The 20,295-nt window shown below is 42.5% G+C and overlaps 1 protein-coding gene across 3 annotated transcripts in view; it reads left to right on the top strand.

Annotated features, from left to right (window-relative positions):
- Positions 1-20,295, top strand: part of LOC126158474 (uncharacterized) — a 351,849-nt gene that overhangs the window by 312,000 nt on the left and 19,554 nt on the right. For all 3 annotated transcript variants that reach the window (XM_049916457.1, XM_049916448.1, XM_049916465.1), the window contains exon 2: positions 15,153-15,252. In XM_049916457.1, coding sequence (XP_049772414.1) covers positions 15,153-15,252 — 100 coding nt within the window. The remainder of the gene's footprint in view (positions 1-15,152; positions 15,253-20,295) is intronic.

Here is a 20,295-nt window from a genome sequence, read left to right as displayed (position 1 = left end):
AGCAGTTAAGATTACCATTGGAAATTTTATTCTACTCACAAAACATTGTTTATAAATTGCGCTATTGATAAAAGGAAATGTTTTAATACAGGATGATAAAAACCAACTGCGTTCAACAAAAATGTGAACGAATATTCCCTGAATGGGTTTCCAAGTTCTACAATGGATCGAAGGATGACCTATGCCATATCACATCTATAATCTAGGTTTAAATTAAGTTTCGCAAAAGAGAAAACTATCAAAATGGTCTACAGTGACCCTCAATTATCTTTAATTGCTTATCTAACTTGTCGTAAATTACAGTGACTGATGTGGCTTCTCAATAATTATTTAACAGAAAAATCATCGCGTTTCAGATTTTTACTTCAAGTAGCAAATGTGAACACCATGAGATTTAGTTGACGATCGACACTAGTATTATATAAAAAGGGGGTGTAACAGATGAGACTTCTGCAGTTCCGAGTGAAGCTTTATGCGCTGTTATGCGGCATCGTGTGCGTTCATTACCTTGTTGTTGGTTAGGCAGCGTCAGGGGACGGCGGGCGGCGCAGCTCCACACAGCTCGCCGTCTCTGAAGCAACTCTCTCCTAACTTCTCCTTACTACAATTTACCAAAGTTGGTTTAAAGAAAAACTATCTGGCTGTGTTTTCATCTGACCAGTCAGGGTCTCAATGTTAACCTTAAGCTCTGCCTACAAAAATTCTGTCTATCCAATGAGAAACGTTATACTTTTCGTGGTGGGGCAATGTTTTTAACGTTTGCAACGTAACAGAGACGCTAAAAGTCTCACGCTAAAACTTGCAGCTGGTGTGGCCCTTTTAGTGTTATTGTAAGACCCATACTGTTCTTCTGGAGGGCTAGATCTTTTAACATGGACTGGGAGGTGGTCCTGGCGGTTGGTTGGCGACGTGGGTGTCCGTCCCTTATCGTAGGGCCTTCTAGCTTAACACGGTTCTGCTCTCGGCTTCTGTTCTCGTTTCTCCCCTCGGAACTGCGTCTGTTTCACGGTGGGAAGGTATGACATGCATTTAGGCATTCTTGTGTTAGTCTGTGGTATTCCATTTGCTCACTCGTTAATCGTATTACTTTGGTTAATTTAATGTCACGATTTATTCGGAGCTATGTGACATACTGCTGGATTTGCTGATCATGTCAGGGTTTTCACGGAAGGTGTGGGATTTGCCTGACACCTTATATACAAGATCATAGATTAATGTAAGCACGAGATTAAGCCATTGCTAATGTGAAATGCTGGTACATTAATAATCGGTGTAACGGCCAGAATGTTGAATGAAAGCATGCAAACCGATGATGTGCCATATGTGCTCGATTGGAGACAGATCCGGTGATCGGACAGGACAAGACAACATGACGACACTCTGTAGAGCATATTAAATTACTACAGCAGTTGTGGGCAAGCATTATCCTGTTGAAAACCGCCCCTTGGAATGTTGTCTATGAATGGGAGTTCAGCAGGTCAAATCGCCAGACTGAAGTACAGATTTGTAGTTATAGTGTGTGGGATAACCACAAGAGTGCTCCTGCTGTCATACGAAATCACACCCCAGACCATAACTCCAGGTGTCGATTCAATCTGTGGAGCACGCAACAGGTTGGTTGCAGGCCCTCAACTGGTCTCTTCTTAACCAACACTCGGCCATCAGTGGTACAACTCCTTCTCAGTGCTGCGATTTTTTTTTCCATCGGTGTATTATGCACCGTACGCACATTACATACATACACTCCTGGAAATGGAAAAAAGAACACATTGACACCGGTGTGTCAGACCCACCATACTTGCTCCGGACACTGCGAGAGGGCTGTACAAGCAATGATCACACGCACGGCACAGCGGACACACCAGGAACCGCGGTGTTGGCCGTCGAATGGCGCTAGCTGCGCAGCATTTGTGCACCGCCGCCGTCAGTGTCAGCCAGTTTGCCGTGGCATACGGAGCTCCATCGCAGTCTTTAACACTGGTAGCATGCCGCGACAGCGTGGACGTGAACCGTATGTGCAGTTGACGGACTTTGAGCGAGGACGTATAGTGGGCATGCGGGAGGCCGGGTGGACGTACCGCCGAATTGCTCAACACGTGGGGCGTGAGGTCTCCACAGTACATCGATGTTGTCGCCAGTGGTCGGCGGAAGGTGCACGTGCCCGTCGACCTGGGACCGGACCACAGCGACGCACGGATGCACGCCAAGACCGTAGGATCCTACGCAGTGCCGTAGGGGACCGCACCGCCACTTCCCAGCAAATTAGGGACACTGTTGCTCCTGGGGTATCGGCGAGGACCATTCGCAACCGTCTCCATGAAGCTGGGCTACGGTCACGCACACCGTTAGGCCGTCTTCCGCTCACGCCCCAACATCGTGCAGCCCGCCTCCAGTGGTGTCGCGACAGGCGTGAATGGAGGGACGAATGGAGACGTGTCGTCTTCAGCGATGAGAGTCGCTTCTGCCTTGGTGCCAATGATGGTCGTATGCGTGTTTGGCGCCGTGCAGGTGAGCGCCACAATCAGGACTGCATACGACCGAGGCACACAGGGCCAACACCCGGCATCATGGTGTGGGGAGCGATCTCCTACACTGGCCGTACACCACCGGTGATCGTCGAGGGGACACTGAATAGTGCACGGTACATCCAAACCGTCATCGAACCCATCGTTCTACCATTCCTAGACCGGCAAGGGAACTTGCTATTCCAACAGGACAATGCACGTCCGCATGTATCCCGTGCCACCCAACGTGCTCTAGAAGGTGTAAGTCAACTACTCTGGCCAGTTAGATCTCCGGATCTGTCCCCCATTGAGCATGTTTGGCACTGGATGAAGCGTCGTCTCACGCGGTCTGCACGTCCAGCACGAACGCTGGTCCAACTGAGGCGCCAGGTGGAAATGGCGTGGCAAGCCGTTCCACAGGACTACATCCAGCATCTCTACGATCGTCTCCATGGGAGAATAGCAGCCTGCATTGCTGCGAAAGGTGGATATACACTGTACTAGTGCCGACATTGTGCATGCTCTGTTGCCTGTGTCTATGTGCCTGTGGTTCTGTCAGTGTGATCATGTGATGTATCTGGCCCCAGGAATGTGTCAATAAAGTTTCCCCTTCCTGGGACAATGAATTCACGGTGTTCTTATTTCAATTTCCAGGAGTGTATTTTTCGCATAGGATACATGGGTCCTCGAACAAGATTTCATAACACGTTTGACAGATGTGCCCATCTCTCCCCTCCTCTTCCCTCGCCTTCAGCATCCCTCAAATAGGATGCCTCTGGTTGTCACGCCGCTGTGCAGTACTTGGCGCTCGGGCATTGGGCGGCTACAGTGGGACGGAGCGAGTGACGAACAACAGGTGCGCGCCAATTTTAAATGTCGTACATTCATAAGGCCATAACTTCGTACTATCAGAATTACGGCCCAAATTTTCGGTGGGGCTGATATCTTGCAAGTGTACGTATTTTCTTCTTAAAATATTAGATTGAGTTGTCGATGCTTCCTTGTAAGCGGATATGCAGTAGGTCAATATGTATTCCACAACGAGTTGTTCAGAGGAAACCTTCACTAACACCTGGAGTTAAGCTGCAGAAGCTCGCATGCGGCAGAGATGAGATTAAGATGAGAGATTTTCTGTTCATGTCATGAAGACTACTTCCACGCATCGTTGCAGTCAGCATGCTTTTGTAGCCCTACGCAGCAGGTTCTACTAAAGACCCTTAAATAAATAATGTGACACGTGTCCATTTAGCATACCGTGAACTTTGTTCAAAATGGTTCAAATGGCTCTGAGCACTATGGGACTTAACTTCTGAGGTCATCAGTCCCCTAGAACTTAGAATTACTTAAACCTAACTAACCTAAGGACATCACACACATCCATGCCCGAGGCAGGATTCGAACCTGCGACCGTAGCGGTCGCGCGGTTCCGGGCTGTAGCGCCTAGAACCGCTCGGCCACTCCAGCCGACGTTTTCATCTCCATACGAACGAGAAGCAAACTGACGCTGTCATCGAGACTAATAAATAAAATAAAGTAAACCGGACAGTAATGACCGAATGCCCAACTACGAGATGTTTCGAAAACTCAGATCAATGCACAGTGATCTCCTTGCACAAAGGGAAAATAGTGTGCTTTTTCAAAATTGTCTGGGGCCTAATAAAAGGCTTTTTCAAGCATGTGAACTTTACTGGTGGAAGACAACCAGAAAGTGCGGTTTCTTAATATCTTTCCGATCCTAACGAGGAGGAAAACCAATTTGAATAGAAAACAATTAATGTGTTTTCCGCCATCTTAGTAAAGCTAAGCTTTTCATGAACTAGTCATGCTATCGACGTTCAAATTTTTGTAATTGATTTCCAGCACCTCAGGATTCTAACTGTATATATGACGTCTCGGTCGAGGAAACGTTACCTAAAATTCACATATTAATACACTACCCAAAAGAATTAGGGGAACATGGCATTGGGCGGCTGCCATATATCATTGAATAGTAACTGAGGACCGGCTATCTTACCAAAGTATACCTTTATTTTTCTCAAATTTACACATCCAAATACCATTACATTCCCGCTCATTAACAAGAAATGAAATGACCAACAGGTGTCGAAAACAAAGTGGGCACACTCATTCATTCTGTCATCATAGTGCATTTCATTGGACTTTGAGAGTTTCAGTAACGTGTATGCTTCCCGTGAGCGTTTATCACCACCGCAGTGAGAACCCTTGAGAGTTCTAGGAGATTTTGTGCTGGTACAGGACGACCACTAAGACTTCTTTCAACTATGTTCCACATATGATCGATGGGGTTCAGGTCGGAACGTACCGCTGGCCATTCCAGTACTTCGATGTTCAGGCTTCGCAAGACACGCCTGGTGACACCCGCCACATGGGCACTTTTATAATCACGCATGTGAAGGAATTCAGGGTCAGCACCGTAAGCGGCAGTCACCACATGATCTAGCGGTACGGCAACGGTGGACAACGGCAAGATCCGTAAGACTGTCAACAATGATGCCTCTCCACGCCACCAAAGGACCTCGACCGAATGGGTCGGATTCCTGGACAACATATGCCAGGTATCACTCATCACAGCGTCTCCACACACGAACACGGCCATCACCCTGCGTCAGAGGAAAGCTGAAGTCGTCTGTCAATAACACGTTTCGCCAGTGACGAAGAACAGAAGGCGAGCTGCGAAACGTTGTCGTGTCCGTGGGGTACTTGAACAGTACGTCTGGGTCATAAAGTCCTTTCTCGTAACCTGTTCCCTACAATCTGATCGCACACAGCGGCTCCAGTGGCTTTCTAAAATCGTCTTGCAATCCTGTGGCAGTAGTCATGCGACGCCGCAACACGTGGATGGTCACATATCGATCTTCACGTGGGACTGTCCAACTCGCCTTGTCTACAGACCTGTCTCCCTGTAGCGCGTCCACAACCTACGGATGACAGACGGAGATACATTGTCACCTGGAGCGACACGACTGAGAATCCATCCCTCTCGGATCGAACAGACTGCCCTTAAAACTTGCACTGCATTAAGATGCCGTACTGCATGTGCTTGATTGAATACGACGTCCATAAACGACAAGTGCCATCTATGTACCTCAATGGAAAACACTGAGACGCCAGTACTCACTTCGTTCTGAGGGCCATCTGATACTGTAAAGCACAACACAGCCGATAGATAGCGAATTGCTTCAGCTGTTGCATACATTGAAACCGAAGATCTCAAGCTATGCACTAATACCACAGGTATCGGCTGTTTCCATAATTATCTTGAGCAGTGCACTTTATATTTGAGTAATAATATTGTAATCTATAACATGCCATTGTCCATAAAAAAAATTTAGTAGTATAAAGGGCAGTCAAATGATAACGACACAGATAAAACAAACAGTAGTGTTCATTACTTCAAACGTAATCGCCATATTTATTAATACATTTATCCCACTGTGAGACAAGATGGTCAGTGACTTTATGCAAAATGTTTGAGGTTGCCTACTGAACAACGATTGCGCGCAGGAGAGCACCTCTTCGTCCGAAGCAAGTCGACGGCTACGAATGTCTTTCTTCAGGGCTCCGAACGACTAAAAATATGGAAATCGCATGGGCAGAGATCGGGACTGTACGGAAGAAGAGTAGGGCTTCCCAGCAGCGTAGTCGAAACAACCTTGGCAACATGTGGGCCCACGAGGACGAGAGGCTGACAGAACCTGTAACAAAATTTAAATGTTTTTTAATCCAATGACTGACAGCATTTACTCACGGCTAAGTATCAGAGAGTATGAATTATGTTATAAACGCATACGTAGCAATGTAAACTGTTTTCGTACCTACCGCCTGTGACAAAGATCTTAAGAACTAAGCAGTTAAGTCTTTCAGTGATATTTCTCTTCTGTTCCCAGCACAGCTACTGTCGGTAATAACTTCATTTACATCATCCTGATGAATCTTAACAGAACCCACGGGTGTTGCAAAAACTGTGTATTTCTTTTCCAAGCTAAAAATAATTTTTTTAAATACTTACATTCTGCAATGGGTCAAAAACGGTCTTCTGTTCCCAGCATAGCTGCTGTGAGTAATAACTTTATTTATATTATCCTGATGAATCTTAACAGAACTCACGGCTGTTGCAAAAACTGTGTATTTCTTTTCCAAGCTAAAAAAATTTTTTTTAATACTTACATTCTGCAATGGGTCAGAAACGGTTACCGGTTTCGAAGTACTGTCAACGGAAGGAAGGTGGTGCGAGTGGCCACAGGCTTGTTTGACTGGTGAGAGAGTGTAACAGAACTGCAGGAAAATTTTTAACTGGCAGATTTCGAAGCAATACGTCTTTCATCTCTCATGAAAGTGCTCGGAAAGCTCCAAGACTCGTATTTCAGCATAGAGACCACTAATGTTCTTCAGCTCCCTTCCTATCCATCCCGTAGAGATCGTGCAGATAAAATTATGAATGTAATAGCTCGCACAGAGGTGCAGGGTTGCACCCCTCTACCATTCTCCACACTTACAAATCCTTAATCCGTCCCATCCTCTGTTATGCCAGTCCCACCTGGATATCCGCCCCCCCCCCCCAAATTCTATAAGTCCCTCCAGATCCTCGAGCACCATGCACTCCGCCTTGCTTTCCATATACGCCTCCCGTCCCTCACGCGGATCCTCTATGACCTCATTCCTGTCCTCCATCTGCACCTATTCCTCGAACATATCCGCATACTCTACACCTCCTGCCGCCTTGATCCCCCTCACCCCATGGTTGCTCCTCTCCTCTTCGACTCCAGCCCTCTGCCACGCCTTCACTATTGTGTGCCCCCTACCCTCCATCTCTACACCCTTCATCTCCTTTCCCAAGGTGGCTTCCGTCAACTCCCCCTCCCGGATGATGCCCTCTCTCCCTCCATTTATCCCTCCTATCAACTCTGATCCTCACCCCCCCTCCTTTCCTCTGTCCTTTCCCCGGGCTCCCTCTTCCTCCCTTTCCATCCTATTTTCTCTCCGCCTATCCTCTCTCTGCCTCCCTTCTGCCCCCCTCCCCCATGAATCCTTTTGTATTCCCCTCCTCTGCCTTTTCCCACTCCCTGTCCCGTCTTCCCAGCCCCCCTCTTATGGGTCCTCATCCTCCATTGGCTCCTTTCCCCCCTCCCCCCACCTCGTTTTTCCTGTCCTTCCTCCCCCCCCCCCCTTTTCTTTCCCATCATCTGTTCAGGTTACACCCGTCTGCTCTCGGCTGTGGTATGTCATATTTGTGCCAACTTTTTAGTGTAATGTTCAAGTGACTGTTCAGTGTTGTTCGTCTTTCCAAAGTGTTGTGAACAGAAATCATGCTGTCGCTGGGTGTAAATTTTGTATCTCTTGCGAACAGAAATCAGACTGTCGCCGTGTTTTTTAATTGTCTGTCTATTATTTTACCTGTCTGCTTCATATGTATTTTATTAGCATCATCAGCCCTATGTTTCATGTTTTAAGTTCCACGATTTTCCGTCATTTTACCATTTAAGTCGCCGATTTTATCGCCTGCTTTTATTATTTATTATCTTCATCTTTTTCAAACAAATTCTGTAGGCTGCAGAGCGGCATACTAAGCTGCTGCCAACCCAACATCGAAACTCAATAAAGAAAAAAAAAACAGAGGCACAGAAGCATTCATTTTTTCCCACACTCCACCCGCGAATGGAAGACTTTAACATATGGTGCGGTAAAACATATCCTCTATCGTGCAATTTACAGCGAGTTGCAGGCTGTAAACGAGGAAGTGGATGTATAGTTTACGTAGGTAGTTCCTGTGAGTTAGTATGGGTAGAGGCAATTCTTGGCAACCGGAATAAAATATTAATTGGATCCTGTTACCGACCTCCCAACTCAGATGACACAATCGTTGATACGTTCAAAGAAAACTTGAGTCTAATTTCAAACACGCACCTGGCTCAAACAATTATAGTTGGTGGTGACGTCAACTTACCCTCGATATTTTGGCGAAAATACATGTTTAAATCCGGAGGTACGTATGAAACATCATCTGAAATTGTGCTAAACGCATTCTCTGAAAATTATTTCGAGCAGTTAGTTCACGAGCCCAGACGAATACTAAACGGCTGCGAAAACAAACTTGATCTCTTACCAACAAATAATCCTGAGCTAATAACGAGCATAAAATGGATACAGGGATTAGTGAATACGGGGTTATCGTAGCGAGACTGAATATTGTAACTCCCAAATCCTCCAAAAATAAACGAAAAATATATCTATTCATAAAAGCAGATAGAAATTCGCTTGACGCCTACCTGAGAGACAATCTCCACTCCTTCCACATTAATAATGTACCGTTAAGTGTTGGCCAGATGTGGCTTACAATCAAAGAAATAGTATCGACAGCCATTGATATATTTACACCAAATAAATTAACAAACGACGGAATTGAGCCGCCTTGGTACGCAAAACGGGTCAGGACACTGTAGCAGAAAGAGTGAAAAAAGCATGCCAATTTCAAACGAATGCAAAATCTCCAAGATTGGAGATCTCTTACAAAAGCTCGAAATTTAGCGCGGGCTTCAGTGCGACGTGCTTATAACAGTTTCCACAACGAAACTTTGTCTCGAAAAAAAATGGCTCTGCACACTATTGGACTTAACATCTGAGGTCATCAGTCCCCTAGAACTTAGAACTACTTAAACCTAACTAATCTAAGGACATCACACACATCCATGCCCGAGGTAGGATTCGAACCCGCGACCTTAGCGGTCGCGCGGTTCCAGACTGAAGCGCCTAGAACCGCTCGGCCACACCGGCCGGCCTATGTCTCGAAACCTGGCAGAAAATCAAAAGACATTCTGGTCGTATGCAAAGTATGCTAGCGGCAAGACAATGTCAGTGCCTTCTCTGTGCGATAGCAATGGAAATACTGTCGACGACAGTGCTGCTAAAGCACAGTTACTAAACACAGCCTTCCCGTACTCCTTCAAAGACGACGAAGTAAATATTCCAAAATTAGAATCAAGGACAGTTACCAACCTAAAAATAGATATCCTTGGAGTAATGAAGCAGCTTGAATGACTTAATAAAAGCAAGGCCTCCCGCCCAGACTGTATGCCAATTACGTTCCTTTCAGAGTATACTGATGCAATAGCTCCATACTTCACAAACTTGTAGAACTACTCGATCGATGAAAGATCCGTACCTAAAGACTGGAAAGTTACACAGGTCACAGTAATATCCAAGAAAGGCAGTAGGAGTAATCCACAAAATTACCGGCCCATATCATTTACGTCGATATGCAGCAGGATTTCGGAACATATGTTGTGTTCGAACATTGTAAGTTACCTCGAAGATAACAGTCTACTGACACACAGTCAACATGAATTTAGAAAACACCGTTTCTGTGAAACACAACTAACTCTTTACTCGCTTGAAGTACTAAGTGCTATCGGCAAGGGATTTCAAATTGAGCCCGTATATCTAGATTTCCAGGACGTTTTTGACACTGTAACTCACAAGCGGCTTGTAGTCAAATTGTGTGCTTACGGAATATCGTCTCAGTTATGTGACAGGATTCGTGATTTCCTGTTAGAAAATTCGCAGTTCGTAGTAACTGATGCAGAATCATTGTGTAAAACAAAAGTGATCTCTGGCGTTCCCCAAGGTAGTATTATAGGCCCTCTTCTATTCCTTATCTATATAAACGATTTAGGAGACAGTCTGAACAGCCGTCCTAGGTTGTTTGCAGATGATGCTGTCGTTTATCATCTTGCAAAGTCATCAGAAGATCAAAACAAATTGCAAAACGATTTAGAGAAGACGTCGGTATGGTGCGAAAATTGGCAATTGACCCTAATTAATGAAATATATGAGTTCATTCACATGAATGCTAAAAAGAATCCGTTGAACTTCGGTTACACGAAAAATCAGTCAAATCTAAAGGACTTGAATTCAGCTAAACACCTAGGAATTACGATTACCATCAACTTAAATTGGAAAGAATATACAGAAAATGTTGTGGAGAAAGTGAACCAAAGACTGCGTTTTATTCGCGGAACACTTACAAGATGTAACAGATCTACTAAAGAGAATGCTCCTACATGCATTCCTCTTTCGGGGTGCTGCTGCGCTGTGGATCATTACCAGATCGTATTAACAGAGTAAATCGAGAAAATTCAAAGAAGAGTATTGTACTATCGAAAAATAAGGGAGAGGGAGTGTCATTGACACGATACAGGATTTGAGGTGGACATTAAAACAAAGGCGTTTCTCATTGCGGCGGAATCTTATCGCGAGATTTCAGTTACCAACTTTCTCCTCCGAATGCGAAAATATTTTGTTGACGCCGACCTACATATGGAGAAACGATCATCATAAAGATAAGGGAAACCAGAGTTTTCTCCTCGCGCTGTTCGAGAGTGAAGTAATAGGGAATTATTGTTAACGTGGTTCGATGAACACTCTGCCAGGCACTTACGTATGAGCTGCGGAGTATCCTTGTAGATGTAGATGTAGAAAATAAAACAGCACGAAATACTTACTTTTCAAAACGATGGATCATTTTGGACATGCGAGAAAAAGCTCCTTTTATTAAGTAATTTTGGGTCACGAAGCAAATGCATTCCATTAACAATTTACATTTTCGTATGAATACTTTCCTTACGTACTTCTTTGAAATTATCTATTCATTCTTGCTTTGTCTTGGAGTACACTGTTAGATACTATTTCACTTTTTGTGATATTATTCAGAGTCTAATTATTTTTTTCCGTTTTTATTCTGGAAGTAAGAAGTCATATAAACATTCTCATATGAAACAGTTTTGGTTTGCGCTTAATTAAAATACACCTTCTGTAATGTTCAGTATTTGTCATGTGCAATGATGTAGGGACGAATAGCTGTTTCCTGTATGATTAAATTGGAGAATCTTGTTAAGATTGTACTTTACTTCATCAACATATTTAAAATGATATAGACTATTTTATTTACTTATTTCCCTTTCTGACTCAAGCGGGAAGAGAGTGGTGTGATACAATGCGTGTAATATAATGGAGTAATATAGTGTGTGTGTGTGTGTGTGTGTGTGTGTGTGTGAGGTGGGATGGGGGCGACTGCCTGTGAAGGACGACATGTGGGTGACGCTTTGTTGAGTTGACAATGAGGAGAGAAAACGGGTCCTACTCTATTTACTTTTCTCGGGGCCACCATGACTGTACTTACGCCCCCGCAGCACTGCCGCAACATATAGTAAATTGCTTCCTATTCAAAGGTGTCACCTCACGTCTTTGTGTCGAAAGTCAGTTCTTCTGAATTAAGGCACAAGTAAATACTGTAAATTTCCTGTAACATTCCTTGGAACTCGATCACATAAACTGTTAAAAGCCAGGATAAAAGACCAGCGGGTTTTAAAAAGGCTAGTAGTAGTCTGACTCCCTAGTCTCAGATGGAAAGGGAGTAGGGAATACGCAAGTCTTCGAGGTAAGTACACAAATGTTTGAAACTGTGAGGCTTTAATCGTGCTAACAAATGGCAAATTAAGTTAATAACTCTGAAGGAACATGATAAATGTCGTTATTAAGACGAAATAGCCAATAATCAAAATAATACTTCATATTATTTCTTACGATCTTGTTGAGTTTAAATTTACTCCTTTATTCATTTATTTATTTTACTAAACTTAACAACTAGAGAAGCATAAGACCATTTGGGTTTAACAGACATTAAATAGCAAACAGAGAATTACGAGGTATTTTGATGGTAGCTCATATTTATGGAAGTTGTTTGTACCCCTGCTTTTCTAGTCGCCTTGTGAGATTAGAAAAATCTCGTAGATCTTAAATTTGGTTGATCAGGGTGGAGGGAGGGGGGGGGGGGGGTATTTGAACTCCCTTCCTCCCAAATGCGAGACCAACATCGTCACCTGTGTTATGTTTTTGTCACCATATCACCTCGCAAAGATTAGGTATCTGCAACTCCGTCCTCATAAGGCTTGGGACCTGCGCTTTTGTTATGATAATAATTCGTCACCGCTCAACATTCAAAGGCAAAGTGTACTAGAACACTTATACAGGTCGTGTAAAACATGTCATTCAGGTTCACCCAATAATTTGTTCTTAGACAATATCTTAAAAATGGGTTAAGTGTCGGAATACTTTCTGTCGCCGACCGAAGTGGCCGAGCGGTTCTAGGCTCTACAGTCTGAAACCGCGCGACCGCTACGGTCGCAGGTTCGAATCCTGTCTCTGGCATGGATGTGTGTGATGTCCTTAGGTTAGTTAGGTTTAATAGTTCTAAGTTCTAGGGGACTGATGACCTCAGAAGTTAAGTCCCATAGTGCTCAGAGCCATTTGAACCAACTTTCTGTTACTCTGTCAATGTTTTTTACACTCGCTGTGCTCCTTACCCATGTCGAGTGACCTTATCTCCGTGAACGAAGTCGCAACCGACACAGAAGCAGCCCGTTTAATACGAGTGAATACTTGAACGAGACACCATCCTCCATGTACCGCGCAAAAGCTTGCGGGCTATGAAAGTAGATGTGATATCCTAGTGGATATGAAATGACAATATGCAAATTGTTATTACTTTTGTTTCATGAAATTACTTTGAAACTCTATAACAGGCGTGGTAATAGTAAGAGATATCGTTCCTTGGAATTATGTTCTGAATTTCTAGAACTGCCTTTGTTATATTTTTCGTGTGTGTATTATTGCTCGTGTTACTTAGCAAGCACGCTGTTGCATCAGTAATTTCAACCCAGAGTGGCAGTTGCACAAACAACCGCCGACAGCGCACGTCTCGTCCTCACTGTACAGTCGCTGTATCAGACAGCAAGTAAACTCCCTTGCGTCATTAGCTGTGAGTTCTTCGGCGCGTTTGGCTGGCGACATTTTCCTCTACCGCACTTGACAGTCGGAGCGAAATGCTACAGTAACAGTCTCGTAGCCACATTATGGAAAAGTGTTGTGTTTCTAGACGGCCTCTAAATTTTGAAAAAGATTTCTCGGATTACGTAGGAGTTCTCTCTGTCGTACTAAGGAGAAGTTCTCCAGAAATGTATGATGGGTAGTGAATTAGAAACGTTCCCGATCTTCGATTTTTTGAAGAGTAAATCCTGGCATAGACATCGCAATGACAGTCCTGACTTTGGAAGACGCCAACTGGAAGCATTCAGACGACGACTTAGCTCTGGGGCTCTGACGAAAATTGACTACTGCGTGTGTCCACATGGCGGGCTATACATTCCTACACTTCTCGAGCTGCACAAGCAAGGTGGGTCCGACTTCGTTAATATATAGATAATTTCAAACATAAAATCGCGCGTCCAGACTCCTAACAAAGTCTTAATTGCAAGTCTTACATGAAACATGAGAAGGGAGCAAAAGCAAAGTTCCGTGCATGTCCCCCCCCCCCCCCCTCCTTTTGACTATGTACGATACCGTTGTTAAACTCCTGAGGCTTGTTTTCTATTTCACTGAGAACTTTCTTTGCTAATTTTTGCACGTTTAGTATTTTAGCTCTAGAGCAACGTGTTAGGTGATGGGAATGATATGCCTTTCTCGTAGACATCTTTATTGCTAGTCACAATATTTACTAACGTATCTTTTATTGATTGGTGTACTCCCTATGGAGTCAGGACGTTGTTACACAAGACCATTAAAATAAATTATTATAAAAACATGAATACGTAGTGGCAGTTCGTAACAAGGTATCGGGGAAAAGTACGTATTGTTTTAGCTGGGGTTGGGGTAGTTAAGTATACCGGTAGTGTAAATACGATCAGTTTGTCCTAAAGTGATCTTGCGATAATGCTCTAGTTGTTTGGTGTCCTCCAGAAAAAGATTAACTATTAGATATTTGTGGACTGACAGACATCGCAGTGAGAGAATACGTTCCTCAGGCTTTTAATTTTCAGCTTTCTACATTTGTTTTCATATTTTTTACTGGATGGTTCTTTCTAGGTGGCAGCTGACTATTCCTTCCTTAGGCCAATACAGCCTGATTTAGTACCGATACTGAATTCGGCGTTGAATCCAAAAACATTGGATTCATTCCTCTGTGAAAGTGTAGTTAACCTGTTGTAACTGTATGGGTTCCGCTGGCTGCGTCAGCTTCATAAAGTCATTCACTGTGTGTATAGTCGTTTTGGCTACGTTCTGGTAGCCCTCCCCAGCGAGTATACGCCCTGAGGAAGGCCGCACAGAATGGTCAAAACGTTATTTTTTATAATGAAGTGCCATTACGTACAAAATTATACTGATGAAATGAACATAACTTTCTCAAATAACACCACTGTGACACAGGTCTACAGGAATGTAATTTATATATTTGTTTCCAAGCTCTTATTTCTAATTTAATATCTTCAGCTCAAGGTTTTTCGTCTTTATATACATATGCAAGTGTAATCACTTTTTGTACTCGTGACAGCAATGGCTATAGTGTTTCTACAAATGGTTTAGTAACTGGATAGTCCACGCATAGCACATTTAAGGACATTGTCTGTTCGTAATAGCCTACTTCCCCACACTGAATTCAGTAGTACGAAATCTAGCGCCAAATAACCTGTCAATAAAACGGCGAAGCCAGATGCCGAACATACTGATAGCGTTGGGCGTAGCTTTGTGTGTATCGTAAATAAGATAAGCAGATGTTGATAAACGTATGTTTTGCAGTTCGAGAGCGCCGACGGAGCCGTTCAAATTCCACTACAGGAAGGAGCAGGACGCCTTCCAGCGTATCCAGTGGTCGTACCACCCCATCCCCAGGTCCCAGGTTGGTTGAAACCAAAGTTGGAAATTATTACAGTTGTACTGAACTAAGTGTGCACGTCTCTACTGTAGCAAAAATGATCATTATACATGTCCATAACTATCCTAATGGTTCTGTCCCATTAATGCAAAATGCTGTTAGGTCTAGACCAACAAAGATTCTTCAAAATTTTGACACTGCCAGTGGGTTTTTATGTCTAAAGATATCTAAAACTACAAATTACTTGCTCAGCAACAAAAACTTTTAAAACACTTACTAAACGCACAAACGTAAGTTATCATTTATCCAGAGCCAGATCAAGAATGTTTTTCCACTCAGACAACTTATTAACATTAATTATAAACAGACTGTGTACACATATTGCACTTGGGGGCCCCTGGCACCAATTTCAACATGGCGCCACAATAAGCCTTCACTAAGTGTAGTATGTCTTGTACAAACATCACATAGTTGTGTAACCTCTGGTACCTCTTCAAGCTCGACACCCCAACAGTGGCTTGTCACCTGGCCGTGCATTTGTCAGCCACCTGATATCCAATGCTGGATGAAGGCTGTCTCCCAACTTCTCTCATGATAATCAGCCTTATACATTCAAGTTGCTCCTTCATATTTTCTGATGTAATCTACTCATCTTGCATTCGGTTGTCACCATGGTCTTCTTGTATCTCATGAAATACAGCAAAGAATAGCTATGTCCATGTAATCTTATTTATAATGAGTCCCACTCCCCTTCATTTTATTTTTGATAGTCATAATCAAATCTTCTGCAGCAGTCTTTATCCTCAGTCATTTGTTCTCCTTTCTCCCTTGGTAATTTCCATTGTGCATTTCATCATTTGTCACTTATCTACCCCTAGTTTTTGAATGGATTTCACATTCAAAGTGCATTTCCCACTGTCATAAACTGTCGTAATGGTGATACTCCCCCCCCCCCCTCTCTCTCTCTCTCTCTCTCTCTCTCTCTCTCTCTCTCTCTGACAATTGGGAGCATCATTCTGAAAACTGTTATATTTGACAGAAAAGTTCAAGGACATTCTGTTTACACTTCTGTTTGTTTCTTTTGCAGGGCATTCAGGCATTGCCTTAAACTGTCCCAAATACAAAATCCTGCCTGGTTGTATGGTGTCATTGTTGCAGTTTTGTAGTTTGTACTTGGTGTGTTAATTGTCCATTATAACAATATTATGGCAGTTTTTAGATCTATTTGCAGACATTCAGTAATCATTTCTTCCTTTCATTGCATAAGTTCATCCACACAAGGGTCAAGAGCACTAAATTATTGGGAGGGGGGTGGGGGGAGAGGAGGGGCAGACAACTCAGTAGATACGGTATACATCATAAACTGGCCTACAATATAGATTCTGTATTTACTCATTGTTGTCAATGGAAGCAATGGCTCAGCTTCTCACATATTGTTAATGACAATGTAAATCATTGAATTAGCTATTACAATGAAATTGTGGAATATTTTGAAATGCTAATAGTATTAAGTTCTTTCCAGATATAAAACCTTCATTCATGCCAAATTTTGGCTCAGCCATTTGAGTAAAACAGTAACAAAGATCTCTAAATATTTATCACCAATTTAAGAAATTGAAAATGATCTGCCAGACAACACAATGTATTTACTAGTTTTAAGTACAGACCTAGGCTTTTAAAACATGGAAAATATTGGAAACTTATTACTTTGCCAGAATACCCTCCAAAACTTCACACTACACTGCATAATTCTCTTTTACTGAGTAATGCAGGCAAATCCCCAATGTATCAACTGCTAGTTTATTATAAACCTTTTTGTGCTGAAGAACCGAGGAGGAACATGTATAGAACGTAATAGGCTATATGCTATATTTAGATCAGTTTAAAAAATCAATTGATAAATTCCTATAAACCAAGTGTTCTACTACATTGTAGTGAAATTGAATACATGGTATAATAAATATTTACTTACCATCATTCCTTTGCCTTTTAAAAAGACAATATTCAAGAACTGGCTTGAACTCTCTTCACAGCAATTTCTCTTGGCATATGCACTGACTATAACTTTATTACTATACTGACACAGGACACGGCATTAGATTGTTAGACATCCAAGCAGATTTGTGCTTATCTACCCCTCTCCATCAACCATAGTTGCCAACATAATTATTAAAACTTGGACTATTTTCTTTAGTTACTAATCTAAAGGGATTTGATTTACTACGGCATTAGTAAATCCTGCAAACCCTTACTTCTTACTTCATAAGAGCTTTTAGTATGTGTAAGCTTAACCATAAGCTTGGATATATTCATTCAACGGTATCTTTTTCAACAAATACTCAAAAGGTTGAAAGTGCTTCACACATGCTGCCCCCTTTGCAGTGATGCCCATGGTCTATATTACAGGTGAAAAAGACATTGACACTAGGGAACCAAAGACAGTTCAAATATGTTGCAGGAACAAGTATTCTTTCTTCATTTTTCAGGTTAAATCTACAACAGCTAGCAATAGTTTTTGTGATATAAGATCTCCTTGCCCTACACTTAAAGTTCTGACTTTCCCAATGTCTTGATCAAGACTAATGACAGCTGTAAAATTGGTATATTAATGTAAGTTGAATCGAAGCCTTATTTCTCAAGTGCTGTTACCAAACGTTTTGTTGAAATAGTCAACTGCTTTTAGAATAAAAATCTCTCAGTGTACATGTCACGTCAATTCAGGATAAAACTCCAAGCTTTCGACTACTACCTCCATGGTCGTCGTAAGTTTTAGCCCTGATGACGACCATGGAGGTAGTGATTGAAAGCTTGGAGTTTTATCCTGAATTGACGCAGCATTTACACCAAGAGATTTTTATACTAGTCAACTGCTTCACCAAAATCTATTAATTTCAGAGTAATTGTTATTTTAAACTCAATGATTTCCTCTAAAATTGCATTCACACCTGCTTCTGTGTGTGAAATTGCACCAATAGTCTTCCACAATAAATAAATGTAGCAAAACTAGATGAACTGTTTTATAGATACATAAAAAAGGTTATTGCTGTGACAGTTCTGTTAAAGGACTACTTTTTCAACAATCTCTGTAAACTAAAGTACTTCCATAGGATGAAACAGTTCATTTATGTAACTATAATGAAGTACTGTAGTGTACAGAGCTACTACAGTTTAATATTAAAAAACATTGACATTACTTACTGGTATGCGTGAGGTGGAGGAGAGCGGGGCAGATTAGTGTCAGATGGTTCAATCCTTGGTTGTTCGTATGATTGTAGTTTTGCCTTGTTCAGGAATGTGTCATAAAATTGGAACACATGGCACTAAAAAAGCTACCAACTCTGTCACCCGCCATGGCTTCACCATACTGACATATTGCATACCAGTGTCACATGGTCTGAACATGATGTAAGAGAGAAATAAGAAGGAAATGACTATGAGAACAGAAACCAGATAATTTTGATTACTATTAAGATCTATATGCTGAAATGTCAGACATCACAGCACCAAACATTTGTACTAAAATATACTGATTTCATTAAAACTTGACTTTGATTGCTGATTTGATATTTACCAACCCATATTTTACTTATTTTCCCCAAAAACTTCTAGAAAATTTGTAATCTGAGGTCAGTATAATAATAAACAAAGGCTCAACTGTGACGCATACAAGGTACATTCAAGTTCTAAGGCCTCCGATTTTTTTCTCCGGACTGGAAAGAGATAGAAACATGTGCATTGTTTTAAAATGAGGCCACGTTCATTGTCAATACGTCCCAGAGATGGCAGCACCGTACGACAGATGGAATTTTACTGCCAGTGGCGAGAATGAGAACTGTTTTAAATACTTAAAATTGCGACGTTTTACTTACTTGAACAGCGTGCAATCATTAGTTTTCTGAATTTGCGTGGTGTGAAACCAATTGAAATTCATCGACAGTTGATGGAGACATGTGGTGATGGAGTTATGGATGTGTCGAAAGTGCGTTCGTGGGTGCGACAGTTTAATGAAGGCAGAACATCGTGCGACAACAAACCGAAACAACCTCGGGCTCGCACAAGCCAGTCTGAAGACATGATCGAGAAAGTGAAGAGAATTGTTTTGGGGGATCGCCGAATGACTGTTGAACAGATCGCCTCCAGAGTTGGCATTTCTGTGGGTTCTGTGCACACAATCCTGTATGACGACCTGAAAACGCGAAAAGTGTCATCTAGGTGGGTGCCACGAATGCTGACAGACGACCACATGGCTGCCCGTGTGGCATGTTGCCAAGCAATGTTGACGCGCAATGATAGCATGAATGGGACTTTCTTTTTGTCGGTTGTGACAATGGATGAGACGTGGATGCCATTTTTCAATCCATTTTGTTTATAGGCCTAATTCTCGTAACGTTTTTGGAGAATCAAAGTTAAAGTGTCTCATTTAATTGTCCTTTTTTTCATTCCATCGAGTGAAATATAAAATAAATAGCGTATACCTTCATTTTTTTAATACAGATATCAGAAAAAACAGCGGAATTTTAAATCAGAAACTTGCTTATATACATTTGTGAATAGGCTTAATTCTAGTAACGTCTTTTTTGATTTTCGGTAATTTAATTGATTTATTCTAGCTAAAGTATTATTTTTGCCATAAGTGAGAAGTGCCTGACTTGCCGTAGAATTGTTAATTCCGGTTTTTGGTTGGTTGGTTGGTTGGTTGGTTGGTTGGTTGGGGAAGGAGACCAGACAGCGTGGTCATCGGTCTCATCGGATTAGGGAAGGATGACGAAGGAAGTCGGCCGTGCCCTTTTAGAGGAACCATCCCAGCATTTGCCTGGAGTGATTTAGGGAAATCACGGAAAACCTAAATCAGGATGGCCGGACCCGGGATTGAACCGTCGTCCTCCCGAATGCGAGTCCAGTGTCTACCCACTGCGCCACTTCACTCGGTCTGTTAATTCCGGGATTTGGTGTGATGGATGCAGTAGTTTTTTTCACTGGGGGGACTGCAGTGGCGTGGGAGTCGGAAAAGTGGATCAGGCTCATCAGTGGTTATGTAGGATTTGCAGCAGAGATAGGAAAATAGTG

This window comes from Schistocerca cancellata, chromosome 1 (genome assembly GCF_023864275.1).
Source record: "Schistocerca cancellata isolate TAMUIC-IGC-003103 chromosome 1, iqSchCanc2.1, whole genome shotgun sequence".
In the NCBI taxonomy this organism is placed as follows: Eukaryota; Metazoa; Arthropoda; class Insecta; order Orthoptera; family Acrididae; genus Schistocerca; species Schistocerca cancellata.
Note: the sequence above shows the minus strand (reverse complement) of the source record. Positions and strands in the feature narration are given on the sequence as shown.